Source organism: Simochromis diagramma, unplaced genomic scaffold, assembly GCF_900408965.1.
Source record: "Simochromis diagramma unplaced genomic scaffold, fSimDia1.1 OVJJ01000646.1, whole genome shotgun sequence".
Taxonomy (NCBI): Eukaryota; Metazoa; Chordata; class Actinopteri; order Cichliformes; family Cichlidae; genus Simochromis; species Simochromis diagramma.
This window is the reverse complement of record NW_024387279.1, coordinates 980,669-1,007,334: the sequence shown is the minus strand read 5'-3', so window position 1 is coordinate 1,007,334 and position 26,666 is coordinate 980,669. Positions and strand designations below refer to the sequence as shown.

The 26,666-nt window shown below is 40.6% G+C and overlaps 1 protein-coding gene across 2 annotated transcripts; it reads left to right on the top strand.

Moving 5' to 3' along the window:
* The first annotated feature begins 2,854 nt into the window (after positions 1–2,854).
* LOC120715937 (endothelin-3) lies at positions 2,855–25,735 on the top strand. Of its 2 annotated transcripts, none has more exons than XM_040003235.1 (4): positions 2,855–3,135; positions 3,773–4,010; positions 22,434–22,592; positions 23,504–25,735. In XM_040003235.1, the coding sequence occupies exons 1-3, from the start codon at positions 3,063–3,065 to the stop codon at positions 22,588–22,590; spliced, it is 468 nt and encodes a 155-aa protein (XP_039859169.1). In that variant the 5' UTR covers positions 2,855–3,062; the 3' UTR covers positions 22,591–22,592; positions 23,504–25,735. The 2 variants fall into 2 exon arrangements, with proteins under 2 accessions (XP_039859169.1, XP_039859168.1); XM_040003234.1 differs by having other exon boundaries at positions 2,856–3,135; positions 22,434–22,586.
* Positions 25,736–26,666: the final 931 nt, after the last annotated feature.

The following is a 26,666-nucleotide window of genomic DNA, read 5'->3' as shown; positions in this document are numbered from 1 at the left end:
TGCACCTTAGGGTGCCTGTGTGCCTTGGTTCCTGTGTCTTGCTAGAGTTATGAGAGAGTGTCCAATCCACAAGGTCCAGTGCGGTCTGTGAAGCCTGAGCCAACATGTCCCGTGTTACCAAAGTCTCCAGTGTAGCCCTGAACTGTTCCTCAGTTTTGCTCTGGCCTCGGGCCGGCCCCCTCAGCTATTGCTTGGCTTTGCACCACTTTGTAATTGGCCACCCAAACTGTCCTTCTGCTTTGTTTTACCCTTGGGCCAACCTCCTAAACTGTTTTACCTTCATTCCTGGAGTTTTTGCATTTGTTTTCGCTTTGTGGGTGTAGGGGGATGTGGGCTGTTGGTGGAAGAAGGGGAAGGGAGAGAAGCACAAACACTGTATAATCAAGTGTTTGTGCTTTATTTAGAAAAAAGACATTTTTATTATTATGAAACACTTTTTTCAGGAATTTTTGATTAAAATGTGTCCTCCTTGCAGATTCACAGCAATGTCTAGAGAAATACATGTTTCAGAGTGATATTCTGGTTATATAGTATTCACTTAAAATTTGTTTTCTCTTGTTACTTCCAGTAACAAATCACTACAACAGTCGCCTCAAGGCGCTTTATATTGTAAGGTAGACCCAACAATCATATGACCCCCTATGAGCAGCACTTTGGCAACAGTGGGAAGGAAAAACTCCCTTTTAACAGGAAGACACCTCCGGCAGAACCAGGCTCAGGGAGGGGCGGGGCCATCTGCTGCGACCGGTTGGGGTGAGAGAAGGAAAACAGGATAAAGACATGCTGTGGAAGAGAGACAGAGGTTAATAACAGATATGATTCAATGCAGAGAGGTCTGTTAACACATAGTGAGTGAGAAAGGTGACTGGAAAGGAAAAACTCAATGCATCATGGGAATCCCCCGGCAGCCTACGTCTATTGCAGCATAACTAAGGGAGGATTCAGGGTCACCTGGTCCAGCCCTAACTATATGCTTTAGCAAAAAGGAAAGTTTGAAGCCTAATCTTGAAAGTAGAGATAGTGTCTGGAAACTGGAAGCTGGTTCCACAGAAGAGGGGCCTGAAAACTGAAGGCTCTCCCTCCCATTCTACTTTTAAATACTCTAGGAACAACAAGTAGGCCTGCAGAGCGAGAGCGAAGCGCTCTAATAGGGTGATATGGTACTACAAGGTCATTAAGATAAGATGGGGCCTGATTATTTAAGACCTTGTATGTGAGGAGCAGGATTTTGAATTCAGTTCTGGATTTAACAGGAAGTTTACGTACCTGGATGATTGAGAATGCATCAAGACATGATCAACAGAAATCAAAGATTAAAACTTGACAGATTGATGGTAACGTGTCTCATGAAAGCACAAGAAACATTAAAGTTATGTAAGACCCACATTGACCTCCTGAATTGTAGCGAGATGTCACAACAATAACAGACTTCACTGCAATTCTATCATTCCTCACAGTGACTAAGTCCTGACTACTGCTTCACACCCTTAACAAATGGGAATAACTGTCAAATTATTCATTAACCATATCATTCATCATCCTGTGCTTATAGGCAGGATCTGACTGAGTAGGAAGACTCACTGAGAGTATTTAATGGCACATACTGAAAATTAAGTTTTGCTGACATCACTTACAAAACATCCACAGAGGAAGTGATTCAAGGTGATGTGGTAACCAGAGACCATAAAAGGTCAATCACATTCAGCACCTGAGATTACCAATGTGAGCAGAGGATACGTGACTGACGTGTAGTAGGGTAGTACAAGGAAGGATAATGATTTTACTTAGTGGGTGAGACATGAGAGTGAGGTTGTAATGAAAAAAAGCCAGTAATCATGCTTGTAACAATTCAAACCTACTAACCATATCTTCTTTTCGTTGCTCCCTTTAGGGGTTGAAACAGCAGATCATTTGCCTCCATCTCACCCTAGCATCCATTTCTATCATACCAACCCTCTGTATTGTATCATAGTTTGTTTTTTTTACCATCTTAGTTTGTTTATCAGAATCAGAATCAGAAAGGGTTTTATTGCCAAATGTTGAGCGGGTTTACAACATTAGGAAATTGCTATATTTTCTTAGTTGCTTCACTTGTAGAATACAAAGGTATGATATACTGATGCACTGCAGCTGCCTGAAGCTTATGGCCGGGAGAACCCTGTGAGGGAGTGCATCCTTTTAGAGATCCTGACCTCTGCCCTCATGCATCACATAAAACACCCAGCTGCTGGTGTTCTGCAGGCACAGCCAATGTCAAATTGGCAAACCAGAACTACAGGTAGAATAATAATTACTTTCAACATAAAAGCATAAAAGCAACACAAACAATAATACAAAATACACATATGATTTCTTAATTATAATTAAGAAATTTGCACAGATATATAAGCCCTGCATCAGATTAGCATCACTGTCCAGAGTGTATCCCGCCTCTTGCACTAAGAGGATAAGCCCTATCCCCAGAGTCCTCCTCTGGCACACCAACCCTCTGCATATCCTCCTTCACTGCATCCATGAACCTCCTCTGAGGTTTTCTTCTTGTCCTCCTACCTGACAGCTCCAACTTCAACATCCCTTGTCCACCCACTATTCTCCACCTTGTCTCTCTAACTTTGCCACTTAAACTGCTCAACCTAAGTTGTCGCTCTGCTTGATATCTGTGTGCTAGGCCACTATTTGGAGTCACTAAACTGGGTCTTTGTGTCATGTTTGTGCTGTTGGCGCACAAACATGGGTGTAACGCGTCTTTGATTTCAGCAGCGTTCAACAGGGTCTTTTATTTTGAAAAGTGTCTCAGGAAGCTGGCGGGATATCCATGCTCACTTGTCACAGCGGTGTCAGCTCATAACGAACCCCAGTGGCTGTAAAAGGCAAACGGAGTGTGGAAGCGCAGCGGTGCAGAGTTGTATCAGACACATGATGCTCTATGAGGACATCTTTGACTCGCTTCACTGAGATAAGATACTCGAGAATTTCGGACGTTTTCATTCACCTGTTCTCACATTTCGACTTTTTCGTTTGTTTTTTTAAGTTGATTATTCATTTCTAATGTTTGACGTGTGATGGCTAACGCATCATCATCGCTTGATGTGGGAGTTTTGTTTCTAATCGTGGTGACAGCATCTTTGACCAACGGTGAGTAGTGGTCGGTCCTTGTTGTGTTTGTGTTTTAGTGAAGCAATGATCACACAGACCAGCTGGTGTGCGTTATTGTGCAGCAGTGACTGACAGGTCACAACAGATAGATCAAAACATGCAATTAGACTGAAATCATAAGTATAAGATTATACCGATTATTATTATAACATTGCAATTGACGTCATGATATCTATACAGTTTTAACCTTTTTAAAACAAACAAAAAAATCCCACTAAAAGTGAGCACATGTTATGTCTTAGATCTTTTGAAAACGGTGTTTTGTGACTCCAACGCGTTCGGTATTTTTATTGTTTTGAATCACTAAAACAAGAAATTCACTATTTAAAGTTCCATCAAAGACTCCGACTGGGACTTTAAATATATATACATATATTTTCTCTCTGAGACAAACTCTACTCTCAACAGAATTGACCAATTACTGTTATGAAACTAAAATATGTAACTATTTATGCTTGATATTTTGTTTTAACTACTCTAGAATCTGGATCTTTTGTAACCTTTTCAAGCAGAAATGTAATATACATGCATCTATAAAGAGCTTTTCCATGCTTTACCAAACGCTGTTTCAGGTTAAGACTATGAGAGGAAGCTCTCATATGCTGTAATCTTGCAGGTTCTTCATTTAAGAAAGATGTGAGCCAGAGGAAGGAGGTGAAAGCATTCGAGCAGAGCACACGTCTGCCTGGCGGGGTGGAGGATCTCGCCACTGTTGCTTCCCACGTTGAGTCGTGTTCTGACTGCGAGCCACCATTAGCCAGGAGGCGATCCAAGAGGTGCACATGTTACACTTACAAAGACAAGGAGTGTGTGTATTACTGCCACTTGGATATCATCTGGATCAACACACCGGAGTAAGTGTCCTTCTCCAGGCATTCTCAGTTTGCACCAGTTTTTAAGCAAGTGATGTGTGTAGCTAATGTCTTATTAGGTTACTATAGGTTACTAATGTGTTAGGCATCATGTTTCTTAGTGTGCACTGTACACAAATAATACAGAGACAAGAAATCAGATGTTGAAACGTAGAAATTAGATTTCTTTGATCATTTGATCTGCATCACTTCTTACTTTAGCTACATTTTCAAAGTCTTTGTGATCTGGGGAGGCCGGGTGCTGTAGTTTTAAAAGTCGAACATTTCTTCTTGATATAGGGTTTCAGCGGCTCAACAGTTCAAGGCCTCCTTTGTCTCGTGTTTTGCTTCTTAATTGGCTGAATGTTTTCGCAGGCCAGGTTAGCTGGCCTTATTTTTTTTTCATATTAGCAATGCTGTTGGAAAACTTAGAGAGGGTTGTGTGCAAAGGTGTAACATGTGGTGAGATAGCCGGGCCCAGAAGGTAGCAGGCACCCCGTGAAAATGTCTTTCAAAGTGGGCCCCTCCCCGTCTACATTATACTGGATGCTTCACACAATTTGGACACATAAGATTTTATCTTGTGAACCAAAGCCAAACATTGCTTGAATGCAGTATACATTTTCCTTATGAATTAAATTTCAACTGCAAATATTTACTCAGCCATTTCACATTTTACTGATTAAATTAAGCACATTTTCTGAAAAACTTTGCAGGCAGAGAGGCATGCTGGGAAACGCTTGTACTTCATGACCTTCCTCTCTGTAATTTGTGCAAAATGCCCACAAACCTGTTGATGTCAACTACGCAGGAATTAGTTTTTTGGAAAGTATCTTATAGAACAGTTTTAAATTGTGTTTATCAAGCAAAGTAAAAAAGTGGAAGGAAGAGAGCAGGATGAAGATAGTGTAAATACTTTGGATCTGAGCAGTGTTGGCAATTACTTTAGTGAATGCAAGGAAGGTCCAATAGATAAGTTCTGCTGGGTGAATAGTTTGTGTATTTGTGAAAAACTGAAACATTGTTGCCAATTGGGGTCATGTGATTGTTCGGTTTCTCTCTATATGCATTATTGTAGGGTCTAGCTAACAATATAAAGTGCCTTGATGCAACTGTTGTTGTGATTTGGCGTCATAATATCATGGATGCTGGCGAAGAAATGTGCACTGCTAACAAGATTGATGGTTCTTCTCCTCTTTCGATTTGATGAAATTGAGAATTTTGATTGGTCAGCTGCCAGGCAAAGTTTGCACTTCACCTCAGTGCATTTAAAAGAGCTTAATACCAGAGACAACAGCATTGTCCTCAGATCTTGGTTACAGTATATGGAAGAGTTTTAACTTCCATTTGTATAACTCTGACAATTCACTGACCAATCAGACTGGCTGGTTGCTGTCTCATTCCCATTAAGTTTTCCGTTTTGTTCTTTGTGAACATTTTTCTTGAGTAGCCATAGATCATGAAATTCCTAAATTCTGTTTAGAACAGACTTTAACAGTACGATGGACCCCTCCCCATATTTACTTAGAAAACAAGGAATCTTTCTGGGATTTTATTATGCCTTTGCTTTATGAGATGTTCTATAGAGTACTTTTTCCCCCAATGGTGACGGTTTTTCCAGTAATTTATTGCCCCACCTATTTCGAAACATGTTGATAGCATAAAATTCAAAATGACCATATATTTATTTTAATATGTGTATATATATATATATATATATATATATATATATATATATATATATATATATATATTAGGGGTGCAACGATACACAAAATTCACGGTTCGGTTCGATACTTTGGTGTCACGGTTCGATATTTTTTCGATACAAAAAAAATGTTCATGCCTTTTTAATTTGTCATTTATTAAATTTTTCACGGCACATTCCGCACCACATCTCTGTGCGTTCATCATTTGTTTGAAGCCAGCTCACCTCCTGCAACTACTTTTCCGAGAATACGTGCTTCTTTTGTGGTTCGGACTCCTTCTGAAATTTCTTTGGAGGTGGAGGAACATCACAGTAATTGCTTAAAGGAGCTTCTTCGACATCTTTAAGAGTTCTAAACAAATGTCTGTCCTCCTGAAAATCTTATGTACGCAAACACGCGTTGCAACTTCTTATCTTGTGCGCATTTTTTATTTTGACAGCGAATGCGCACCTGCGGACCACTTATGTGCAGCCCTGGTTATTTAGCTCGTCATATTGCAGCCACAGAAATTATTTTGTCCATGAAACCATAAAGCTGCACTTTCTTTTTGCCTTATAGTCTGATTTGTCATAACTTTTCCGTTTTGTGGTAAGCTTTTCTTTGGCTGTCACTTCTTCACCCTGACCTGTCTTATTTGGCTCAGCAGAACTAAAATATATATCCTGCTGCTTTTACACACGCACTCACATAATGCTCAGCGATCCTCTGCGCGATCAACCTCTCACATGTTTAAGCTGCCGGAGATTTCACTTGTCATGTTTGCATAGTAAGCTAACGATTGATAAGACGATGTCAGAGGAATTGGTGCACAAATTATCATCACTCACAGATCAGTGCTGTCGCTCTCTATACACAGTTCGCGCGATTGCAAAGTGAAAGCAAAAAACAAGCGCAAATTCAAACGCGATTTCAATATGTCACATATTGACAGTGGCTCACCGATGCCAATGACATAATTACCCAGCTACATTTCCGAAAGAATGCTAAAGCATTGGCATATATTTTTCCTTCCTACGATAGCCCGACGGGCAGGGCAGAGATAGATTTTGGTAGCCCGACTGGAAAAATTTTGCGAGCCTTGTATCTGATTGAGGAATCACTCATCTTTGGAAAAGAGAGTTTATTACAGAGAAATGTCCCTTTCCAAAATAAAAGCTATACTATACGCTTCTTCTGAGCTATATTCTCAGCAGCATATTAAACATATCAGGTCCCCATAAGGAGGATCATGTGCTAACGGCTGTCTAAATGACTCGGGTAAAGTTTGTAGCATGCGTGCTTGTTGTTTTTGTCGGCTTCCACTTGTCTTTGCACTAGGATGATGTCGGAGTAAATGTGCAGTCATATTCGTTGTGTTCCCACTAGTGCTGTCAGCTTAAATCTCGTTGAAATGACGTTAACGCCATAACACGGCAAATCTCCGTTAACGAGCTACCGCGGATCGCCCTGAGCGTGGGGCTGGACGGCCAACACGTTAACGAGCTAACTGCGCTAACACACTAGCTCCCACCCATGTAATTGAGCATTGCGTGGCACATCCAACATACTGTTTTACTTTAGTCCATGACGCGCTTACCTTCAGGGTCATACCTCACATGAAAACCAAAATAGTTCCAAACGCCAGATCTGAATGAGGATGAGGGAGGTTCAATTTGCCATGTTGCAAGGAGAGCTTAACTTCTGTCTCGCTAGCTTGCCCTGCGCTCAGTGAATCTGCACTCGACTGCTCCGCCTAGGCTGCACTGTCGAGTGCAGATCCACTGAGCGCTCAACACAGACAGCATCGTCAGAAGGAAAGTTGATAAAATAAATTAAAAATTTTGTATTGTTCGATACATATGCGTACCCAACCGAAAGCACTGTATCGAACGGTTCAATATCGATACGAATATCGTTGCACCCCTAATATATATATATATATATATATTAGGGGTGCAACGATACACAAAATTCACGGTTCGGTTCGGTTCGATACTTTGGTGTCACGGTTCGATATTTTTTCGATACAAAAAAAATGTTCATGCCTTTTTAATTTGTCATTTATTAAAATTATAAATATATATTTTAACTCAAAAGTACAGTTTTTAAATTTAACCCTAACCCTTGTGCGTGTGCAGCCCTGGTTATTTAGCTCGTCATATTGCAGCCACAGAAATTATTTTGTCCATGAAACCATAAAGCTGCACTTTCTTTTTGCCTTATAGTCTGATTTGTCATAACTTTTCCGTTTTGTGGTAAGCTTTTCTTTGGCTGTCACTTCTTCACCCTGACCTGTCTTATTTGGCTCAGCAGAACTAAAATATATATCTGTCTGTGAAGGTTCTCAGTCATCCAGGTTATCGTAGTCAAATATAAATCCTGCTGCTTTTACACACGCACTCACATAAGCTCAGCGATTCTCTGCGCGATCAACCTCTCACATGTTTAAGCTGCCGGAGATTTCACTTGTCATGTTTGCATAGTAAGCTAACGATTAATAAGACGATGTCAGAGGAATTGGTGCGCAAATTATCATCACTCACAGATCAGTGCTGTCGCTCTCTATACACAGTTCGCGCGATTGCAAAGTGAAAGCAAAAAAACAAGCGCAAATTCAAACGCGATTTCAATATGTCACATATTGACAGTGGCTCACCGATGCCAATGACATAATAACCCAGCTACATTTCCGAAAGAATGCAAAAGCATTGACATATATTTTTCCTTCCTACAATAGCCCGACGGGCAGGGCAGAGATAGATTTTGGTACCCCGACTGAAAAAATCGCTAGCCCCGGGACGTTGGGGTAGCGATTTTGCGAGCCCTGTATCTGATTGAGGAATCACTCATCTTTGGAAAAGAGAGTTTATTACAGAGAAATGTCTCTTTCCAAAATAAAAGCTATACTATCCGCTTCTTCAGGGCTATATTCTCAGCAGCATATTAAACAGCTGTCTAAATGACTCGGCTAAAGTTAGTAGCATGCTTGCTTGTTTTTTTTCTGCTTCCACTTGTCTTTGCACTAGGATGATGTCGGCGTAAATGTGCAGTCATATTCGTTGTGTTCCCACTAGTGCTTTCAGGTTAATCTCGTTGAAATGACCTTAACGCCACAACACGGCAAATCTCCGTTAACGAGCTACCGCCGATCGCCCCGTGCATGGGGCTAGCCGGCCAACACGTTAACGAGCTAACTGCGCTAACACACTAGTTCCCACCCATGTAATTGAGCATTGCGTGGCACATCCAACATACTGTTTTACTTTAGTCCATGACTCGCTTACCTTCAGGGTCATACGTCACATGAAAACCAAAATAATTCCAAACACCAGATCTGAATGAGGGTGGGGGAGGTCCATGTTGTAAGGAGAGCTTAACTTCTGTCTCGCTAGCTTTCCCTGCGCTCCTCCTTCTGACGATGCTGTCTGTGTTGAGCGCTCAGTGAATCTGCGTTTGACTACTCCGCCTAGGCTGCACTGTCGACCCTATATATATATATATATATATATATATATATATATATATATATATATATATATATATATATTAGGGGTGCAACGATATTCGTATCGATATTGAACCGTTCGATACAGTGCTTTCGGTTCGGTACGCATATGTATCGAACAATACAACATTTGTAATTTATTTTATCAATTTTCCTTCTGACGATGCTGTCTGTGTTGAGCGCTCAGTGAATCTGTGTTCGACTACTCCGCCTAGGCTGCACTGTCGAGCGCAGATCCACTGAGCGCTCAACACAGACAGCATAGTCAGAAGGAAGAGCGCAGGGCAAGCTAGCGAGACAGAAGTTAAGCTCTACTTGCAACATTCAGATCTGGCGTTTGGAATTATTTTGGTTTTCATGTGACGTATGACCGTGAAGGTAAGCGAGTCATGGACTAAAGTAAAACAGTATGTTGGATGTGCCATGCAATGCTCAATTACATTGGTGTGAACTAGTGTGTTAGCGCAGTTAGCTCGTTAACGTGTTTGCCGTGTAGCCCCATGCACGGGGCGATCGGCGGTAGCTCGTTAACGGAGATTTGCCGTGTTGTGGCGTTAAGGTCATTTCAACGAGATTAACCTGAAAGCACTAGTGGGAACACAACGAATATGACTGCACATTTACGCCGACATCATCCTAGTGCAAAGACAAAAACAACAAGCATGCTACTAACTTTAGCCGAGTCATTTAGACAGCTGTTAGCACATGATTCTCCTTATATGTTTAATATGCTGCTGAGAATATAGCCCAGAAGAAGCGGATAGTATAGCTTTTATTTTGGAAAGAGCCATTTCTCTGTAATAAACTCTCTTTTCCAAAGATGAGTGATTCCTCAATCAGATACAGGGCTTGCAATATCGCTAGCCCGACGTCCCGGAGCTAGCGATTTTTTCAGTCGGGCTACCAAAATCTATCTCTTCCCTGCCCGTCGGGCTATTGTAGGAAAAATATATGTCAATGCTTTTGCATTCTTTCAGAAATGTAGCTGGGTAATTATGTCATTGGCATCGGTGAGCCACTGTCAATTTGTGACATATTGAAGTCGCGTTTGAATTTGCGCTTGTTTTTTTGCTTTCACTTTGCAATCGTGCGAACTGTGTATAGAGAGCGACAGCACTGATCTGTGAGTGATGATAATTTGTGCACCAATTCCTCTGACATCGTCTTATTAATCGTTAGCTTACTATGCAAACATGACAAGTGAAATCTCCCGCAGCAAGCTTAAACATGTGAGAGGTTGATCGCGCAGAGAATCGCTGAGCTTATGTGAGTGAGCGTGTAAAAGCATTTCAGTTCTGCTGAGCCAAATAAGACAGGTCAGGGTGAAGAAGTGACAGCCAAAGAAAAGCTTACCACAAAACGGAGAAGTTATGACAAATCAGACTATAAGGCAAAAAGAAAGTGCAGCTTTATGGTTTCATGGACAAAAGAATTTCTGTGGCTGCAATATGATGAGCTAAATAACCAGGGCTGCACATAAGTGGTCCACAGGTGCGCATTCGCTGTCAAAATAAAAAACATGCACAAGGGTTAGGGTTAAATTTAAAAACTGTACTTTTGAGTTAAAATATATATTTATAATTTTAATAAATGACAAATTAAAAAGGCATGAACATTTTTTTTGTATCGAAAAAATATCGAACCGTGACACCAAAGTATCGAACCGAACCGAACCGTGAATTTTGTGTATCGTTGCACCCCTAATATATATATATGCGGGAGTATGGGGTGTCTGGCCCATTGCTACGGGCCATTCGATCCCTATACAACCGTTGCAAGAGCTTGGTTCGCATTGCCGGCAATAAGTCGGACTTGTTCCCGGTGGGTGATGGGCTCTGCCAGGGATGCCCTGTGTCTCTGGTTCTGTTTAAAATTTTTATGGACAGGATTTCTAGGCGCAGCCAAGTGGCGGAGGGCTTTCACTTTGGTAGCCTCAGAATCTCATCTCTGCTTTTCGCGGATGATGTGGTTCTGTTGGCTTCATCGGGTGAGGGCCTCCAGCTCGCACTGGAACAGTTCGCAGCCGAGTGTGAAGCAGCGGGAATGAGGAGCAGCACCTCCAAATCTGAGGCCATGGTTCTCAGCCGGAAAAGGGCGGAGTGACCACTCCGGGTCGGGGATGAGTTCCTGCTCCAAGTGGAGGAGTTCAAGTATCTTGGGGTCTTGTTCGCGAGTGATGGGAGAAGGGAGCCGGAGATCGACAGACGGATTGGGGCTGCAGCTGCAGTAATGCGGACGCTGCACCGGTCCGTCGTGGTGAAGAGGGAGCTGAGTGTAAAAGCGAAGCTCTCAATTTACCGGTCGATCTACGTCCCTACCCTCACCTATGGCCACGAGCTGTGGGTAGTGACCAAAAGAACGAGATCGCGGATACAAGCGGCAGAAATGAGCTTCCTCCGAAGGGCGGCTGGCCTCTCCCTTAGAGATAGGGTGAGAGGTTCGGCCATCCGGGAGGGGCTCAGAGTAGAGCCGCTGCTGCTCCACATCGAAAGGAGCCAGCTGAGGTGGTTTGGGCATCTGACAAGGATGCCCCCTGGGCGCCTCCTGGGTGAGGTGTTCCAGGCATGTCCCACCGGGAGGAGGCCCCGGGGCAGACCCAGGACACGCTGGAGAGATTATATCTCTCGGCTGGCCTGGGAACGCCTTGGTGTTCCCCCGGATAAGCTGGAGGAGGTGGCTGGGGAGAGGGAGGTCTGGGCCTCTCTGCTTAGGCTGCTGCCCCCGCGACCCGGCCCCGGATAAAGCGGATGAAGATGGATGGATGGATATATATATATATATATGTATATCTATCTATATATATATATATATATATATATATATATATACATATATATATATATATGATTTGTAAATCATTGTATTGTGTTTTCTGCAACTGGGCTCTTTTGTCCATCCATTTCCAACTCGGGAGTCCTTTGCATTTTTTTAAAAGCAGGAATGGATTTGGGGGCAACTAAAAATAAACTGGGCTTTTTCTCATATGTCAGTATTTCCTGTGTCTTTGTGAAGTGTAGCGATTCCATATAATCCGTAAAGGTCTAGACCCTGAGCCCTCTGGTATTTTAATTCCACTGAGGATTTCTTGCAGGCAGCAGGGGAGGGCTGTGTCCACCTTTTGGCCATCTTGGATGTTTGGATTGTTTATAGGTAGCCTTGGAATGTGAGATAGAAAGAACCCTTTGGAAATTTACTCTAAAGTTGAATCTTAAAACAGAAGAAACGGGTTGTCCAACACCAATCAGATAGGTTTGACTAGCCGAGACTATTGTTTTCCTTCGTCTGTTTTTCACTCATTCGGCATTCTTGTTCCTTTATATTAGCTTAACAGTCTTCAATTTGAAATCTCTAAATATTGCGCTTTTCTTTCCACAGCTGAACTCGCTTTGAACCTTTTCATCACTGATAAGTGAGAGACAAAGCAAAAGCTAATTCACCTGCAACAGAAGACATTAACTAATGCCTATCTGCAGAGTAGTATGTAGATTTAGCTGCCTTTACTGATTTCAAACAACAGGCCTCAGGGCAAGTTTAGCAGTACCCAGACGTAATGTGTTATGAGAATGTGTGTAGTGGGGTGATGGTTAGAGCCAGGAGGGGAATGGTATCTGGTCATCCATCTACTATCAGTTCTCAGATTTTTGCTTGAAGTGTGGCCATCAGCAGCAGAGTAAAAGCTGTCAGCCTGGTTTCAGTGCAGAGCAGCAACTGTGTCCTGTAACCACATACACATACATGTGATCAATAGCGAACATCTGCGATGAGATCAAAGAAGCTCCTTTTCTCTGCAGTAACACCTTACAGATGAAGCCTCTGTGTGTCGGCTTTCTTCCTTTGGTACCTGGGCATTGTGCCATGTGGAGTGAATCAAGATGTCTTTCCTCTTCACATGTATTGCAGATATTAATCAATACTGGCACAGCAGGTTCAGAGCTCCCAATTTTTAAGCAGTGGTGCAGCCAGAAATGTGACCAGGTGTGGACGAACAGGCCAAACTGTTGAAACTGTGGTTTTTGTTCTGAAGGGATTCGATAAAATATAATACTCCAAGTATCCAAGTTTCTCGATTACAAAACTGTTGCATTTTGTATTATTGGGTAGGTTTGGTTCTACATACATGTACAGCATCTGTTACTGTTCAATTTGTTTTCTATTTAAGTATAAATCAACATAGTCTCAAATCAACATTTCCATTGTCTCCTTCCAGTCACAAGCAACCTGTCTTGGGTCAGAGGGAAAGTAGGCTAGACTAGATGCATAGATTACGGGTAGGGTTACGATAACATTCACTCATGTTATGAAATTTCAACTGTCTGATCTACCCAAATTAATATGTTTATCACAGAAGAACTGCAAGGCCAAAATGCATGCATGTGTGACACTTAATTTGCAAAATATCAACGTTTAACTTGCTCGCTACTAGGGCTGCCACAAACGATTATTTTGATAGTCGACTAGTCACCGATTATTTTTGCGATTAGTCGACTAATCAGATCATCATCCATTGGACGTAAAACGTACAGTTTATTGCACCAGCAGCATCTGCTCTTATATAACTATCATTAGATTACAGCTTTAAGTGTTTAAGGTATGTGCTAACTAAAAATAAAGACAAGATGATAGTTTATTAAATTTGAATTAAATATGCAGATTGTTTCGGTGAAGTTTAATAAACTCCTTGCTATCTAAAATATAACAGGACACCGGAGTATATTCTCGAGCATCTCACACTTCTGATAATCAGCTGTCTGCTTGACGTTTATTCAGCTGTGTAAAAACTATAACTTTAATCTCAGCCTAACCGATTTACTCAGGAACAAATAAAATACTGAAAAAAGCCAAACAATAACATTTTTAAGTTATCTAAGTGACTTATATATGTTTAACCTGCGTAGCGAAAGACGGCAGTGGGTTTGAAAACGATCTGCCGGGAGTCCGGTGTTCTCACGGGCTCTAATGAGCCTTGCCTCCGGCTAGCTATCGAGCTAGTGGGTAACAGACGTCTTCGAAAACATCGGAGCGCTTTTGAAAATATGTGGTGTCCTGATAAACTGAGCAGATATTTGAGGTTTACACAGCTACATTCTCGCCTGAAAACACGTTAAACGTTTATTTTGTGACCCAGAAAGAATAATAATCGTAATATTAAAACTAACTAGCTGCCGCCATTGTTGGAAACTGAGCAGGGCCGCGCTATGAATTCTGGGACAGAGCTACTTCTTCTTCGGGGTTTAACGGCAGCTGGCATCCTTGTACATGCAGTGCTGCCATCTTCTGTTTCAGTCCGTTATTACACTCTTAAATCCTGCTACTTATTCCTGCATCTTTTGTGATCTTACAAAGCTTCAAACGATGCGTCGACTATTAAATCAGTCGTCGACGATTTTGATAGTCGACGTAATCGTGACTAGTCGACTAATCGTGGCAGCCCTACTCGCTACACATAAAAATGAACTCAGCTGTAAATGGGGATATCATTGAGGAGGTCAAGGGTCATCCTTAGACATCAGGCATTGGGGTTTACTTTTAACATATCACTTGGCAGTAGTCAGACTAACAGAGTTAGATTTTGGTGCGTTCCTCTGTCTGTCTCAGTCATGTATCAGTTTTGTTACTACTAATGTGAAAATGTGTATGATGCATGGTAAGACCGACCTCCATCCCAAGTTGAAAGGCAAAGATCAAACAAGTGTGAGGTATGCATGCTGTCAGAAGTGTAAGATTATCTGGTGACTTTAAAGGTTTAGGTGCAATTGATGTGTTTATATGGGGTGAAGTCGTTGGGGCTCGCTTAAATAAATCACAGTTATGGTTTTAACATTGCACTCCAGATTTATGGATGTTCAGAATATAAACTAACATCAGTCTTAAGCATGGATGCTCATCCTTTTTCATGTAAATGTTTCAACATTTTTTCCTGTACTGTATCAGAAAACTATTTTATAAAGATATACACTTTGTAGAGGGTTTACCTAAAGTAGAACTGAAAGAACTGCAATAACTGGCTGTGGGTCTTTTACATTTCTACAGAGGAATTTTAACCCAGCCACCTCAGCCCGAATGCCATGTTTTAAGGTCATGTCACAATATGTCAATTTGATTTAAGTCCAGGCTTTAACTTTAACCACTCCAAAACGTTCATTTTGTTTTTATTGAGTCAATCAGAGGTGGACCTGCTGTTGTGTTTAGAGTCACTGTCCTGCTACACAACCCAAGTGCGACTTGTGCTGCAGGGCGTAAACTGATGGCTCGACATTCTCTTTCAGGATGTTTTCATTTGTGGCAGGTAGTCTATGTCCTATCATCACACTATCGCTGTGATGTTTGACTGTTAGTATGATGTTGTTTTTATGAAATGCGTGACTGGACACACACATTCCAAAAAGTTCAACTTTTCTCTTGTCAGTCCACAGAATATTAAGTCTTGGGGATTATCGGTATGTTTGTTGGCAAATGTGAGATGAGCCTTTGTTTCTTTTTGGACAGCAGTGGGTTTTGCCTTGGAACTCTTGGATGCCATTTTTGCCCAGTTTCTTTCTCATTGTTGAATCATTAACTGTGACCTTAACTGAGGCAAGTGAGGCCTGCAGTTCTTTAGATTACTTCTCAGTTCTTTTGTGACCTCCTGAATGAGTCATCAGTACTCTTGGAGTCATTTTGGTCTGCTGGCCACTCCTGGGAAGGTTTACCACTGTTCCAGGTTTTCTCCATTAGTGGATAGTGTTTCTCACTGTGTTTCACCCTTTCCAGACTGATTAGATGTCAGTGATGACAGTTTGTTTTTGGTTCTTGAGGTTGTTTCATGGTACGATGTGTTGCTTTTTCAGATCTTTAAGCCTACTTCACTTTGTCAGACAGGTTTTATTTAGGTTATTTCTTGATTCAACAGGTCTGTCAGTAATCCACCCTGGGTGTGACTAGTGAAACTGAACTTTAATTAATTACGTTTTTTGGAAAGTTAACTCATGATTTAACAAGAGAGCACAATTCAGCAGGGTAAGGGCTATACTTGTGTTTTTATTACAACATCCTGATGTCAGCCTGTTTGTATCTCAAAATATGATGACTTCAGCCTGTTATGGTGTCACCGTGACGCCATCATATTGAGAAAATAAAAACTTTGTTGTACAGGTATCTCCAGGCACTTTCATTTGAAAAGTGACCTCGGGCGCTAACAATAAAGATCAAGGTCAAATGCTTAGCCAACCTTGGTACGCATAGCCTCAAAGGTCCAGTATATTGTTGTAAATTTTGAAGAGGGTCCATAAAAAATTGCGGGTAAAGTAAAGTTTTGACAGATTTTCACACTTGGTTTAATCCTTGACCCGATTTTCACCAAAATTAAATCCACTCGAAATGTTATTGTTATCTACCATCACACAAAATTTGAACATAACATCATAAAACTGTGGATGCTACACTGCTAACATTCTAGAAAGACAAACAAAGGGCCAGGCAGGTTTGGATAGTGTTTTTTTCCCTTAAGGCAGCTGTGGCTCAGGCGATAGAGTGGGTCATCTACCAACTGGAAGGTCAGTAGATTAATTAGCCGGCTATTTCTTTCATCCCACGATTTCCAGAACTTGGAACAATTTAAACAAACAAAAAACAAACAAGAAATGTTGTGATTGCACGCGGTTAGGGTCATCGGTGAAGATGACTTTGACCTCAGAGGGTTAATGATAGAAATCAGCCATGTGGAACAGCTATTTTCCTAAATGTATGAGGTCTCATCATGTGGGGGCACTTTCAGGCTGAGTTCATTACTCTACATAATCATACATACAAGTTTTCATAAAGTCAGCCACATACATAAACAAGTATGTGGCTGACTTTATGAAAACTCAGTCACCCGAAAAAGCTGTTTTTTGCAATACCACCGAATCTGTAACAACTGGGCCTCTGGAGAACTTCAAGACATGTTGAGGAGCTAATTTAGCCATTTAAATCTGCTGTGTTGGATCAAGGACACATCTAAAACCTGCAGGACAGGCCTGGCTTTACCTTACCACAACCTTATACTCACGATGGGTCACCAGTAATCTGGTGGATGCAAAAAGGTTAAATACTCAGAACTAGAGTAACAATCAGTCAGACTGCACTTCTCTCTCCAGGTAGAGTTTACCTGATTTTACCCCCAGGGCTCATTTTTGGACCTCTAGATAACTATGGAGACGCACGCTTGCATGTGAAGATGACCTATGAAACTAATTATCACACTGGGGAAGAATGGTCATTTAAATAACTTTCAGTGTAGTTGGTGCCAGACAGGCAGCTCAGAGAATTTCAGAAATTTCACTGACAGGTAGCATTCCTGCTCAAGTTCAACACTCAAAGCATTTTCAATTAAAAATATCATTCACCCAGTTACACACACAGTCATATGACTGTCGCACTCTGATGGTTACATTGAGGGCAACTCTGGGTTCAGCATTCTCCGCCTCGACAGGTCGACTGGAGGAGCAGAGGATCGGTGCATCGACCTTCTGCAACACCCGAGTCACAGCCATCGCAATAGATAATACTGTATATGTTTAATAAAAGAAAGCTTACAATGACAAAGATCTGTACCCAGACATGTGACAAAGCCATATCATTAAACTCATACAGAGGTATGGGTAATGTCTTCTACACTGACTCTGATTTAAAACCCTGATGCAGATGCATGTAAAGATACTGACTGACTCAGTTCTGTGTGGACAGACCGTCTCTCCTTTCAGAAGTCAGTAGATGAAACATTTTGTAAGAGAAAGGATCACCCACATGCTGTTTCTGTTTGTAAGAGTAGAGAAGAGGAGGTTCGTGGACGCCCCTCCCGCAGCACCACAGCTTATATTGTTCAAGAGACCCGCTTCTGAAGTTCAAAGGAAACAACATGTTCACTGTGAAGTGATCTGTTTTTTCCAGCTCGCACTTTATAGCAGTTTACAGCTATTTAGGGAGACTCCAACAAGACTGGACAGCAAGGTCAACATGATGAGCTTACATGTACAGCGTGGTTCTAACTGGTCTGGTTTTTGTCATTTTTTGTTGTAGTACTGATAGACAAACTTAATTATGGAGATCTGTGTTTGACATATCAGGGGAAGAAAGAGAGGGGATTTGGTGACCAGTTTGGCCATCCACCAGATGGAGGACATCAGTTTAGGGTTGTAACACTGGAAGCGATGGGCGAAAAAGCCTGTAGGAGACCATAGTTTGTGAAATGCTTTTTTATCATGTGGCTAAAATGCATTCTAACACTGACTCCACACCTAGAAACCTGGAAACCCGGGTGTTGCGAAGTTAAACTCTCAGTGAAAAAATTTGTTACGTTAGTCAACTTATTTGGAAAAGAAAAGAAAGTGAACGATTGATCGATAGATGATAAATTTAAAACATGAAAAAGAAAACAGGTTATTAGGGTGCTGCCAAGACACCCTTATTCCTCAATGACTTTATATCTCTGGAACTTTACTATAAAAAGCACAGGGCACCAGTAGTGGACCATCAAACTCTGGTCTTCTAAGGCAAATGCCGATCGGGCTCCACTAGAGGACGCCGGGTCCTCAGGCTGCCCTCATGAAGTCTGTTTGTAATCGTCTCATTGTTCCCCCTCTAGTGCACCTGTTAATTTTATTAATACCAAAGCAGCTGAAAGTGATTAAAGTTAAGATTAACTGACTCTGATTAGAAAGTGTACAAAGTTGAGCTTGTTTTTGATTCAGTGAGCCTTCACGACATCTAGATGGAGTCGTTGTAGGATAACGGTGATCAGTCACAAAAACTTTGGATTTGCAATGAGCCTTCCCTCTGAGGTGTTACATGGACCCAAACCACAGCAGCATAGCAGTGTAGCTGCCTCACATCTTTTATATCAGCATTTTATATGGGCCTGTTCGTTTGACCAGTCCATTTTTCTCTGGCTACAGTTAACAAAGAAAAACAAAACATATATTAACAAAAAACTGCAATAAATTTGCCTGATATCAGAAAGAATTAATCTCCTTCCATCTCTGTAGGATTAGCACTGCCTCCATTCTTTGGCACTGATGGCTAATCACTAGTGCGCTCATTTTTCAAAGGTTGCTATGTATGATCTGTTTTTCAGTTTTTATTAGGGATTAGTAAAAATATGAATTTTTTTATTTTGGACTCGTAGGACATCGTACTATTTGACTTTTGAATGTTTTTTAGTGTGAAAGTTTAAAAACATAAAACATAACTTCAAGCTCAAGGAATTAAAAACTAAGTATCTCTGGCTGTCATCCTAAATGTATAAAAAATGCCCACAAAAGAGAAAACTAACATGGACTTTGGGTTCAAATCATTTAAAAATGCATTAAAAGTTATAGCTTTTACTTTTGCTGTCATCTATTAGATTGTTGATATTATATATATATATATATATATATATATATATATATATATATATATATATATATATATATATATATATGTATATATATATATATAAAGAGTACCTTCAGCTCACTAATCCACGGCGTTTAGGATCAGTGGAATCACCTGACCTAAACCCAACTGTGCATGGTTTTCACTTTTCGCAGAAAAACGCCTGAAAAAGCAGCAGTTGAGGGCATTTGCAGTTAAAGCCTGACAAAACATCATGAAAACAGAAACTAAGCATCTGGCAGTGTCCATTTGTTCCAGACTGAAGCCAAAACTTGCATGAAGATTTCTGTTTCCATTTACATTAATTTGTCCATGAAAACAGAGAAACTGTGCAAAAGTTTCTGTACTTGCTGATATATCATTTTTGTAGAAACTGAGACGTTAGTGCATCTTTATTGTTTCATTTCAAGTCCAGGAAAAACTTGTTATGTTTCTCTCCTTTTTGCTTTTCTCCAAAAACAGACAATTAGAGTTTGGAGCTACGTTTGGGACTGAGGTTGGAGTCATAGCCATGGATGATTAAAAAAAACCCAAAAAGCTAGCGTGGTGTTGCGTTTTGTTTTATACACATGCTCAAAAAGCATTTCCAGAAACTAGAAAATGTTACAATTCAAATGAAGTCCTATACGTTTTCACATTACTGTCTGTTTGGTCTAAACCAGGGGTCGGCAGCATGCGGCTCTTTAGTCCTTATAGTGCGGCTCCGCGTGGTTTGGGAAAATAAATTAGAAGTATTTAGCTGAAGTGTAATTTATTTATGTTAGTTCTTTTTTTACCTTGTAGTTCTAAATTGGAAGATTATTGTGATCTTGAAATATAAAAATAAAATTATATTATATTATTTTATTATAAGCGTCACACTCACGGAAGCCGGTGTACTAGGGGTGGGGGAAAAAATTGATACTGTGTAGTATCGTGATATTTTGTTTGCTAATAATGTATCGATACAGGGACAGCAGAAATCGATCTTTTGTTACAAAAACGGTTTTTGTGCTCAGAGCATGTTGATCCTTTTTCTGAGCAAGAATCCTGACATTCCTTCACTGTCCAAATGTGTTTAACTTTTTTTGGCAGCAATAAACATGACAGTTTACTTATTTTAATTTAAGACATTTTTTATTTTAATTAAGTTTAAAACTTTTTTATTTAATGTAAAATTATATTGTTTTAATTTACATTCAAATTCTTCAGTTGCTGAATGGGCTGCATAGTTTTCATAAATTGCATAGTTCAGAATAGCTATAATTGTACCAGATGGTTGCATTCAGTTAAGTTGGACTAGACTGTAATACAAACCGTTCAGTTTGTCAACAATAAAACTGACTGAAATGAGAGAAAGACTGAGTGCGAGACTTTGATATTAGATAAAATGAATATTGATAAAGTTTACCTTTATGTACAGAATCTGAATATCGCAAAATATTTTTAAAAATTGCAATAATATCGTATCGTGCGTTAAGTATCGTGATAATATCGTATCGTGGGATATATGGTGATTCCCACCTCTACGGTGTACCCGCCGAAACGCCGTGCATTTATCGAGACTTTCAACCCCAGGTAGGCCAATTATGGATCCACATTATCAGCTGTTCTCCACCGTGAACTATGTTAAAAACAAACACCGCTCACGCCTCACAGACGACAGCTTACAGTCCTGCGTAAAGATGAAACTGGCTTCGTACAGCCCCGATCTGCAGACGCTGTGCGCAGAGGTTCAGGAGCAGAAGTCCCATTGTACCACGGCAGACCTGACGATGTTTGCATGAACACGCTTTTCAGCATCTCTTTATTGACCACTTTTCACACGCGACTGCACGCATGGGTGCAGCTTTTTTTTTCCAATTATTTTTGTAAAGTCAGGTCAAGGCTCCAAAAGCCCAAAGGCGATATAACAGTTTTTGTTTGCTGGATCATTTTAGTTCAGCTTTCCTTTTGTTATATTTCTTTAAGAGTTCAAAATGTGTTAATTACATAAATAAAATGTAATTTTCTCTGTAGCACTTCATGGATTTCATAAGCAGCACACTGTAGTTGTTCAAACAAAGCATAAAGGTAAAAAAACAATATAGTGTTATCTTTCATCCTAAAAAAAAAGAGGGTCACTACACTTTACTACTTTCATTTCTCTGGCTCAGCAAATCAGACAACAACCTCATGTCAATTTCAAAAAGTATTTGCGGCTCCCAGTGTTTTCTTTTGCGTGGAAACCGGGTCCAAATGGCTCTTTGGGTGTTAAAGGTTGCTGACCCCTGGTCTAAACTAATCAGGTGAAAATTTCATGAAAAGGAACGGATATTAACTGAATCCTAAACTTAGATGGCTCACCTGCTTGATGTTAAGAAGTGAATAACAGGGATATTTTTAGGCAGCAGTGTCGTGTTGTGGTCGTGATGTGCTGGGTTGAATTGTTCCGAAAGGTGTCTTATATATTCTGCCCCCATTTTTTATCACAGAGTTGGAAGACAAAAATTAGAACCACCACAGAGTACCTTTACCCTCATATAACCACAACAGAGTGTAAGCTGCACCCCTTTGATGCAGAGTCAGAGAATAAACATCCCAAGGCCAGGATTATGCTTGCTTGTGGACATGCACACAGGCAGCTGGGGAAACCATGAGTAGCTGTTCTCTTTGGTTCCATCCTTCAGGGTGCATGTTGGTGCTTTGTAGTGTAGTGTCTCTGCAGGCACAACAGGGGGCAGGTGATGACAAAATTCATATCACCCAGTAAAGTGTACTTCAGAGCAAATGTGGAAACTGTAACACTGATGTATGCTTCCAGCTGTAAAACTCATAGTTCTGTGGTCAGTAAGTGCATTGTGTCTGCTTTTCTTCTTTTAGGCACACAGTACCATTTGGTATGTCCAGTTACCAGGGTTCCCTGCGTTTAAGACGCTCCACTAGGACCAAGCGGGTGAGGATAGGGGTGGAGGCTCAGCGCTGCGTGTGCTCACAATACAGCGACGTGGACTGCATCAGCTTCTGCAAGATCAGGTAGAGGTGCGATACGAAATAAAACAAATGAATGTGTTGTATGCCAGTATTATTCTATTTCTTTAAAAAAAATTAAAAGGTCTTAAAATGTCTTACATTTCCCAAAATGTTGCTGTAGTGCAATAACCTACCTAAGAGCACAATTTTCATCCTCTTCTGCTGTGCCTTAAATAACTTCACCATCCAGATGGTTCTAGCATGTCAGAACAGAGACAGCATAAAGAGGATATACTTGGAAGACGGCATTGAATCATCAGCTTTGTTCACATTCGGTGACAGATATTTCCATCCATCCTTTTCTGTTCTTGTCCAACTTAGCATCACAAGGGGTCTGAAGCCTACTGCAGTTGTTATAGGTGGCCAGTCTATCAGAGGATGAATGATTTAGCCTCCTGTATTTAGTGAGCATCCTGGGGATGCATCAAATTTACGCCTCTAACTTTACAGCACAAGGAGCTTAGGGGACATGACGGAAGTGGAGAGCTGAAAAACCTGAACACTAGACTGGGAGTACAAAACAGCCAAAACCTCTTACTGGGCATAAATATAAAGTAAATACACAAAGTGAAAAATTAAACTGCAACCAAACAAAGACTCAAACTGAAACACAGGGTCAGAGATCCAGGATCATGACACCGTTCTTTTCCAGTGCAAAGGAGTTCAACCTTACTGTTACCTAATTAAACTTATTCAACTAACAGGTATATAATTCAAGAGAGGGGCCTGAAAACTGAAGGCTCTGCCTCCCATTCTACTTTTAAATACTCTAGGAACAACAAGTAGGCCTGCAGTGAAGAGAGCGAAGTGCTCTAATAGGCTGACATATAAACAATAATAATGATTGTAATTATGTTAGCAGTATTTCAGAAATGATCCTCTTTGAATTTGACTTTAAGATGTGTGTTGTTTTTCCACAGTCAGACGAGACCACACACAGCATTGCCAAAAACAGACGAGAGGACAGCAACTCAGCGCAGTGGCCCTGCTGTGAAATAAGTGCATTAAAAGCGGCATGCCTATGAACTGAAAAGTGGTTACACATTCTAAGACATAGCGTGTATATCTGCGTTTCTGTAGGTGGATATCTTGTAGTGTCTTGTCATCAGACTGAAGGATGTGTAACACCAAAGGTGCTTGCACAAATCTAAAAGCCAGCAAATCCACGTTGGACGCTAACAGAATCTCCGCCCCTCTTCTCTCCTGCCAACCTCTGCTTATCTTTCAGAACTTGCTGCCTGTGTCTGTTCAGCAGGTGTGCATGATGGTTTCCATTACTCTGACACAACTGAAGCTAGTTTACATGGCTGATTTGTGCAGACTATAAGACATTTGATTGCTCACACACAATGTGGATGCCTCTGCTCCAGGGACATCACTGAAACTCCATGGCAACATTGGCACAACATCAAAGCCAGGAAGTCAGCATTACTTTCTTTTTTTTACAAATTCAGTTTGTCACAGTTACTGAAAGAGTCAGGATATCTTTTTTTTTTCTTTGTATCATTACATTAAGGATGTTCTTTATTGTAAAGCACGTCTGAGATTTTTGGAGGTAACAGAACTGAAAACAAAAGTTAGCAGTCTGTTTTATAAGCTGAATCCATTCCACGGTCGTGTGTGTGTGAAATGTGTTCCAATATATAAAGGCTATAAGTTATTTTTCATACAAACCAAATACGATAGTAAAAGTGTGTGATAAGATGTTGTATATAGATATATCTGATTATTCTAGCCAGCAAGTCTCTGTATTGAAAAATTTCGAAAAGTACAAAAGTTTGTACCACAAAGTAAATTTAAGGTGCCACTTCTTTTTCGTCTGTTTTTCTTAACCTCTTAACATCCATCATACTGGCAGTAATCTTTTGGGGAGTACTGGCAAGGTTAGATTCACATCTACTCTGTTATATTTACCTCTCTGGCATAGCACATGGAAATCTAACAGAAAATCTCTAAAGCCAAAGTGCATATAAGAGAGTTGATTTCAAAGTTTCACTGTTTCACTTTCTAAAACTATGCTTTTTTACCACGTGGCTAAATGTCGACTAACTAACTCTACCACTACGTGGTTAACTGGCAGCCTGGTGGATGTTAAAAGGTAAATGACTGCACCACGGAGTAAACAGCTGACCACCTGTGCAGGACGGATGTTAAAATAACTAAAACGCAGATGAACTCGGACAAATGGAAGACTTCTTTGCTTCATGTTTGAAACATTCTGATGAACATCAGGCTTTATTTAAAGATATTTAAAATAAACTTGATACCTAATTAACATGTCTGATCAGAGGCTCCGTTACACAGGGATAATAAACTGTTGCAACTAGCTGTTGTATCTGTTCTGATAAAGTCAGCACACCATGTTTATTGTATTGCACAGCCAGGTCAGCACTATTATAAATATTATCCTGCATTTGAGTAACTGACATACAGAGCTATGCAGCATAACTTCAGAGAGCTTTAGCATTCATATTAAATCTGCTGTATTTATGTCTCTGTAATAAATAAAGATAAAATATTAAAACTGTGCATGGTTTGTACATGCCGATGATTCCTAGACAGGGTAACATTAATGTTATATAGTATGCATATAAAATAATCCCAAAGAAGTGCCAGTATTTGCCGTATATGTATTTAGGCATCAGTCAAGAGTAGTCAAAAAACTTTTGTGTTACCCGTCAATAGAACTTAGCACCGTTCATACTGTGTCGTAAAGAATTTCACTAATTCTGAAGAACATGAAGTTGGGTAAGGGGCATTGCTCCATGCCAGTGTAAGAAGCAGTCAACACTGCACATGTTTGTGAAAGATGGATCTGTATTGCAATTTTCCTGCAAAAGAGTAAAGAAGGATTTGCATCGTGTCACACTCCAGCAGACAATGTGTACTTGTCCTGTTGGATGATGGCTTGGATCAGTAAGTGCTATTAAATGGGTGTGCAGTGACTTTTTCGCACACAAGAGTTTTGTCAAAAACACTTCAGACTTGGTTTTTAACCATGACCACAAAGATCTCCTAATCTTTGTTGTTTTTTTGCCCAGCCTTAATTATGGTTTACGTGGCATAAACACAGTCTTAGACGTACCGTGGAATGACAGTGATTACTGACCGCCTACAGCCTGGTTTCTGAAATAAAAGTTTTTAAAAATCAACCAAATTTTATATCTTTGTCAATATGCCACTCTTAGCAACATTTAGTAACAAAATAAGGCAGTTTGTGTTTTAACTGGAGATGCAATTAAAATCCAGGGATTGCATTACACGGTTCCAGTAATGGTCTGCACTTGTATACGGTGGTAATTCAAGGTACTTGCATGCCATCTGAACAACATGGGATCTTGCCCAAGGGCATTAACCTTACAGCTTACAGCCCCCCCGACCCCACATTAATTATATCTGGACAGTTTTCCTCATTATGGCAGAGGAATGTACCTTAAACATATAAGAGCCAGTTCTTTCGTATTGTCTGTAACTTGTGACTGCAGGATTGTTGCCAACACAACATATTCAAGAATGTTCCACATAAATTAAAGTACCCACTTCTTTGCCCACACGGGCTTGTAATGACAGAACCATTCGAGTACGAGTGATAAATAGAACAATTATGTGACTAAATTAAAAAAAAGCTTGTGGTTTGTGGTTGTTCCTGATATTGGCAGAGGACAGTCTCAAGCCAAATAACAAGTTAAGACACCTGGGAAAATGCTGGAGTCAGTCATGGAGTAAATTCATTCATGTTGGTTATTCTTCAGTGTTTTTCATTATGTTTTGATCTTTTAATAATACATGGTATGAGCATTGCTTTGAACATTTAATGAACATAGCTCTGAGGAATGTATTCTATTGGTACGGGCAGATGTTGTGTTCTAAATAAAACTGTGAGAATAAGACTATGAGACGTTTTTAGTGCAAACTTTACTTTTTTGATTAGATGGGGTATTCATGTTTTCCTTTTAACCCAGAAATACATTATTGTGGCGCACCCATCCTCACTCCTCGGGTGGGAGTGGCTGGTGCCCGGTAGGGGTCAGCATCCGTTCCTGCTCCCCAGAGGAGGGCCGTTGAGCAACAGCCAGGCCCACC